The sequence below is a fragment of the Pyxicephalus adspersus genome, chromosome 7, assembly GCF_032062135.1.
Source record: "Pyxicephalus adspersus chromosome 7, UCB_Pads_2.0, whole genome shotgun sequence".
Lineage (NCBI taxonomy): Eukaryota > Metazoa > Chordata > Amphibia > Anura > Pyxicephalidae > Pyxicephalus > Pyxicephalus adspersus.
This window is the reverse complement of record NC_092864.1, coordinates 369,577-375,555: the sequence shown is the minus strand read 5'-3', so window position 1 is coordinate 375,555 and position 5,979 is coordinate 369,577. Positions and strand designations below refer to the sequence as shown.

The 5,979-nt window shown below is 54.3% G+C and overlaps 3 protein-coding genes across 3 annotated transcripts in view; 2 read left to right on the top strand and 1 right to left on the bottom strand.

The window, feature by feature from the left end:
- PKMYT1 (protein kinase, membrane associated tyrosine/threonine 1) overlaps positions 1 to 1,587 on the bottom strand; it is a gene marked incomplete at its 5' end in the record, with an annotated part of 5,738 nt that extends 4,151 nt beyond the window's left edge. Inside the window, 3 exon segments of the mRNA XM_072417028.1 lie at positions 107 to 279; positions 550 to 656; positions 1,091 to 1,587. Coding sequence (XP_072273129.1) covers positions 107 to 279; positions 550 to 656; positions 1,091 to 1,587 — 777 coding nt within the window.
- Positions 1,588 to 1,991: 404 nt separating this feature from the next.
- ELOB (elongin B) lies at positions 1,992 to 3,330 on the top strand. The gene is made up of 4 exons (XM_072417027.1): positions 1,992 to 2,143; positions 2,690 to 2,824; positions 2,907 to 3,015; positions 3,084 to 3,330. The coding sequence occupies exons 1-4, from the start codon at positions 2,141 to 2,143 to the stop codon at positions 3,194 to 3,196; spliced, it is 360 nt and encodes a 119-aa protein (XP_072273128.1). The 5' UTR covers positions 1,992 to 2,140; the 3' UTR covers positions 3,197 to 3,330.
- Positions 3,331 to 3,780: 450 nt separating this feature from the next.
- The window catches only part of LOC140334784 (uncharacterized), an 8,357-nt gene continuing 6,158 nt past the window's right edge, over positions 3,781 to 5,979 (top strand). The window contains exons 1-3 of the mRNA XM_072417026.1: positions 3,781 to 5,196; positions 5,305 to 5,721; positions 5,804 to 5,853. Of these exons, the coding sequence (XP_072273127.1) occupies positions 5,160 to 5,196; positions 5,305 to 5,721; positions 5,804 to 5,853 (504 nt within the window). The 5' untranslated portion in view covers positions 3,781 to 5,159. The remainder of the gene's footprint in view (positions 5,197 to 5,304; positions 5,722 to 5,803; positions 5,854 to 5,979) is intronic.

Genomic DNA, 5,979 nt, shown 5'->3' with positions numbered 1-5,979 from the left:
GGTGATATAGGAGCTTTTATTATCTTATATGACCCTGGGGGGGGCCAGATTGGAGGAGGGGGGGGGGCACAGCATGAAGACCCCTATACACAGCAAACCATGGTACCTGGAAGACGGCAAACATCTTGGTGAACATTCTTTGGGTAGATAAAGTCATTTTTCTCCATCGTTCGGCTCTTTGAATGGCGGGAAGGAAGAGCAGCCAGTCCACGGTGGCCCGGCAGCGATAGTCTGGCTCCAGCATGGCACCCAGAACTTTCAGGAAATCTGGAGGCAATTCTAGAAGATAAGTGGAGATAGAAAATCGTTATTCCAGCAGAACTGAAGGATTCCGCGTCACTTCCTGTGAATTCATAAGGGGGGTCCCCGAGTAATAACGGCCTCCACCCGGCTCTGTGGGGGTCCAGTGGAGATCCGGTTATGGGGAAAGGTTATCATGACATCTCTAGAAAGGAGAATTGGAGCAGAACGTTGTACAGAGCAGATTGGTGTGTATGAAGCACGTTGTGTGGATTACGTCCGTGGAATCGTGGGGTGCTGGGTACTCACGTGAAGTGAACTCGGTAGGAAGATGGCCCCGGCGTAGCTGCTGCCAGCTCTCCCCTCCCTTTGGAAGTTCCATATTGCAGGCGACCTCTAGCAGTGTCATCCCGAGACTAGAAGATGAGGACACAAATGGTCAGATGACACAACTTCACCCAATCAATGTCTTCCCTGGGATTTCCCAGTCTATGAGGGGTCCCCATAATGCAGGTCTATTACCTGTGAATTCGGTGCAGGTACTGGGGGGAGGGGTCACCAACCAATGAGCGACGTTGTGCTTCTAATGACCCCTTGCACCTTTCAAACCCAACTACAGAAAACTTGTCCTGGCAGCGAAGCCCTCCCCCACCTTACTGACCTAATTCCTCTCCGTGAGACCGGCACCAAAACCTCTTCAGCATCCCATTCATTGGCCTCAGAATATACAATGCCCTAATACCTGGGGGGGGTGAATGATTCACCATTATGAAATCTTGGCTGCCTAGAACTAATCCCTGCTATATCTGGTGAATGTGTTGGTGAATTATATTATAAAGTTCCCTTTCACCTGAAGACGTCGGCTGCTTTGGTGAACACGCCATCCAGCAGTTCGGGCGCCATATATCGGGGGTCGCCCTCCTGGGCATCGCCGCTACCTTCCGCACCGTCCAGTTCTACCATCAGCCCAAAGTCCCCCAACTTGTAGAGGCCGGAGAAGGAGATGAACACATTGGCCGGTTTGATGTCCAGGTGGAGCAGATTTCGGTCATGAAGATGTTTCAGCCCCCGCAGGAGGTCACATGCAATGTCCCAGACCTGTTGGGGGGGCAGAGGAGCTCCGAAATCCTCCGAATGTTGCTGCAGACTTCCCACACACAGTTCAGTCTGCAGGTACAGCATGCGCCTCTCCTCCCAGGCGCGGACAAAGCGCAGGCAGTTGGGGTGCTGCCCCACACGCTCGTGTTTCCTCACTTCTTCTAGCTTGCGATGGCGGTCAGACTCGCCGCGGAACGGAGACACCGAGCGCTTCACAGCGTACAGACAGCCATCTTCACGGCTTCTCACCTTCAAGAGAGTCAAAGTGAGGATAGGTGGCCACGGTATTGGGGGAGGAGGGTATTCGGGGGGTATTGGGGGAGGGGCATAGGAATGATGACCTGGCTGCCCCATACAGCTCACTGATACCATTGCCCGTGGCAACCACCGACCCAACAGCATCATGGGAAACCGGACTGACTGAATCCTGTCATTGCAACACAGCTCTCACCATGGAGTACCGGGCACTCTGCCTCCTCTATCAGCAGAAAGATCACCGGGTGTCGGCACCGTGTCGCCTGTCGGTGTCTCGGTTCGGCCTCTGGAAAGTGAATTTGGCGCCAAAACCTTCCAGCTTCCGCCCACCCTATCACCAGGGCTACACTAGCCCCTCCCCTTCAAAGGAATATGCGACGTTTCCCCGCACCAGAAGGGAGGTACTGGCGTCTTTCGCCACACACAAGATGGCGGTGAGCGGGGGGCAGGGCGGCTGCGCAAGGCGCGGTGCATGTTGGGAGGGAGGTCGTAGTACGAACACAGCGCAGGAGGCTGCTGGTCGTGAGGCCGCTGTACAGTCGCTGGGATGGTGAGACATATTTCTGGGTTTACTAAGCACCGCACCTACCGGGTACACGGGGTGGGCCAGGGGGATACTAACATACACCCTAATATTACCGACATAGACTCTGCCAACCACAACATGGCGGAACACTGTAGGATATAGGGGGATGGAGTGTGTACCCGGGGCTGTGTGTATTCTGTGGGGTAATTAACCAGGAAGTACTGAGGGGTGGAGGTAATACCTCCTATATCGCCCCCATACATCCCAGACCCCCAGAGACTACCTGCCAACCACAAGATGGCCGCTACACGCCGGGAAGGTAAAGGAGTAAGATGGTTACTATAGGCAACACTTACTTCCGGGACGGCCATCTTGTTTTGGAGGGAGAAGTCTGATTGGTTGCTGAGGACAACCGCCCATTTATAGATAGATTTTGGTCACTGCCCTCTCCCCCATCCCTATATATTGGGGGGACTCCCGGCACTGCCCCCTATCCCTATATATTGGGGGGACTCCCGCCCCCCCCCCCCCTCCTCATTGTACCCTCTAAGCCTGGCTTGTCCCCCCCAGGATGTGTTTCTGATGATCCGTCATGGGAAGACCACCATCTTCACCGACGCCAAGGAGAACACAACTGTGTACGAGCTGAAGAGGATTGTTGAAGGGATCTTAAAGAGGGCCCCCGAAGACCAGAGATTGTATAAGGTAGGAGCTGGCCCCCCTTCGGTGACACACACACACACACCCATCGGTGTCCCCGGTGTCACATGACTTTCTTCTCCTATAGGATGACCAGCTGTTAGATGATAACAAGACTCTGGGGGACTGCGGCTTCACCAATCAGACGGCGCGGCCTCAGGCTCCAGCCACCGTGGGATTGGCTTTCCGCTGCTCTGGTAGGTAGAGCCCCTCCTAGTGGCATGGTACTGCAGTGACCCCATCCTAATCTTTGCCCTTCTTCCAGGTGACACCTTCGAGCCCCTCCGGATAGAACCTTTCTCCAGCCCCCCGGAACTTCCCGACGTAATGAAACCACAGGAAACCAGCGGCAGCGCCAATGAGCAGGCTGTGCAGTGAATTCTGGGAACTGTGTGCTAACCCCTCCCACTTCCCATGTGTCCCCGCCCTGCTGGATGAGACCACACATTCTGCTATGCAATGTTAGGGGTCCCTCCGAGCAGCCAAGGGGATCAACCATCCCCCCCCCCCACTCCCCAGAAAGGCTTCTCCCCTCCGTCTCAGCGGCTGCACTCTATTGTATACGGGGTCGGGGTTCCTCTTGTGTTGGTTTTGTTCTATTTTATTTTTTAAACACAATAAATTTTGTTTGCCTGACTGCTGATTGGAGGATTATTCTGGGAAGGATGGGGGAGGGGCTGAGGGTTGTCAGTCCACCCGGGACTACCCAAGGGGGGTTTATAGGTGTTTATATCAGCTACCAGTGCTGCCCCAGTCAAAGCTCCCCACAGTGCTGATGGCTGGAGGATGGGGCGCCTCCCCTGACTGCCTTGTGGGGTAAGGAGGGCAATTCCTCCCACTGCAGGGTAATGTGGCCTCAGGGTGAGGTTCTGTAATCTCTGCTGGAGCATTATGTGCCATAAGGGGGGGCTGGTGAGGGGGTGGGTATCTGTGCCACAATGATTGGGGTGGTGGGGGGCTGTGATGAGTGGGGTAGGGGCCAATTGGGAGCTGTGATGGGTAGGGGGAAGGTGGGAGCTGTGATGAGTGGGGTAAGGGGCAGTTTGGATCTGCAATATCATTTCTATGATAAGGATGAGGGGGTTCTGCTCTAACAGATCTTGACCAGTAGGGGCGCCCTGTCTGATATAACAGACCAACAAGGTGAGGCTGTGCTACAGCCACCTACAGGACACTCTGATCACCCACACGTCAGGCTGGGCCCCGCATCACACAAACACACACACCAGCCTGGGCCCCACATTACACACACACACACACCAGCCTGGGCCCCGCATCACACACACACACACACCAGCCTGGGCCCCGCATCTCACACACACACACACCAGCCTGGGCCCCGCATTACACACACACAGGTCAGGGCATGCAGCAGGGAGTGGTTGCGATTGTTGCATTGAGTTGGGTGTGGAGTTTGTCACGGTGTGCCAGGCGGGTGTGATGGGTGTGCACAGTAATGTAGTCACACAACATTTTATGAGCAGTGCGCACTGAGTGACGGGAAAGTGATGGAGCCAGAATAGGAAAGAAGTCATGCAGGAAATCCCAGTCTAAGCTGCCTGCTACAGGTGTGGCCCCTTCACACTGCACCTCCGTCTCTGGGGCCCATCACCGGATCTCTTCTGATCCTAGGACTAACATCTTCAGGTGCTGAAAACCAGAACCAACATCTACCTTCGGGAACCAACAACCAGGAAACACCCAGGGCCCTCACACGGGTCTAAAATCTGGAAAATATGACCACGCTCTATCCTTGGGACCCCTTTCATGCCTAAAGAACTGGCACCCTCCAACCCTGACCAGTACACCTGACCGGCACCCACCACCCTTACAGTACCCCCCTGACTGACACCCCCAACGCTGACCGCCACCCCCCAACCCTGACCCGCACCTATACCCCAAATAACAGCATTCACCTCCACTGACCGCCATTCATCTTCCAGAACTTGGATCTTTTCCTGGACACCTGGCTGGTTCCTGATCCCGGCATCTCTCACCATCATTCATCTCGCATTTGCCATCTTCCAAGACACTCCCCCAGGACCGGTGTTGGTGGATTAAGGATCTGTCTCCCATGTCTCTAGAACCTCAGAACTGACATTCACTTTCCAGGACTGGCATATTTTATTCAAAGCAGAGCAGCTTTCCTCAGGGAACCCCATCGGATATTTGGAGCCACCGTCTAATCTTAGGACCACTAATGATCTTCCAGGACTGGCATTATTCTTGGACATCTAGCTGGTCCTAGGTCCAGCCCCTGAGGAATACGATCTGTCCAGCCTATCAGCGGGTCCTCTAACCTCCATAGCCGTGGCCTCCATTATTTTCTGAGGACCTTCAGATGGGTGGTAACAGTGTGAAGAATGCCCCTGACACAGGTAGGTTGGTCCTTAGCTCACTCACTGTATCTTGTTCTGGCTGGTTTTATGATGTGAATGGTTTGGTGAATGTCTCACAATATGGTGAATGTTTTTTGTCTTAATCAGATGCTTCTGCAGCCCCAATGTCGCCCTCTTTGTATAAACCTCACCAAAGCCCAACGCAGTCACCCAGCCAGGATCAATTCTACACACCCATGGCCAGTCCTGAGCGCTGCCCTGACCCCATGGACACCGGGCCTGCCCCTGAGGAACCACAGACTTCCAATGACCAGCAGAAATACTTGGAGGCCTGGGGAGCCCCTTTTCACCGGGCTATGGAACAGATTCATCAGGCATCCCGTGCTTTGGATGAAATGCACAGCCAACTCAGGGGTCTCCTGACCTCAGGAAATGGCCCCGGGCCCCGGATAGTGGACTCTGCTCATGGCTGGGAGGCACGGCTCATAGAAGTCAGAAGAGAGCTGAAGTATGGACTGAGGGAACTAGGGAACCTCAAGAACCAGTACGAGGCCCTGGGATCAGGTACTACTAGAGCTGTCCGCCATCTTTCCTTGTCCTGCTCACATACCTCTCCTGTCTCAAACCTATCGACTGTCTCTTCCAGGACAAATACTGAGCGTGAGAGTGGGGAGATCAGATTCCAAGGACACTCAGGTGAGACATCAAGAATCTTATCAGGCATGGCAGTACTGTCCAAGCTTTTCCACCCCGCACGGTACTCCTATTGTACCCTTATTACCCAGAATGCTCCACCCTGCACATTACTCCCATTGTACCCTT

Coding starts and splice junctions, on each gene's coding strand:
- ELOB (XM_072417027.1), top strand. Junction 2,825..2,906: donor AAGACCAGAGATTGTATAAG/GTAGGAGCTGGC, acceptor CTTCTCCTATAG/GATGACCAGCTGTTAGATGA. Junction 3,016..3,083: donor ATTGGCTTTCCGCTGCTCTG/GTAGGTAGAGCC, acceptor CCCTTCTTCCAG/GTGACACCTTCGAGCCCCTC.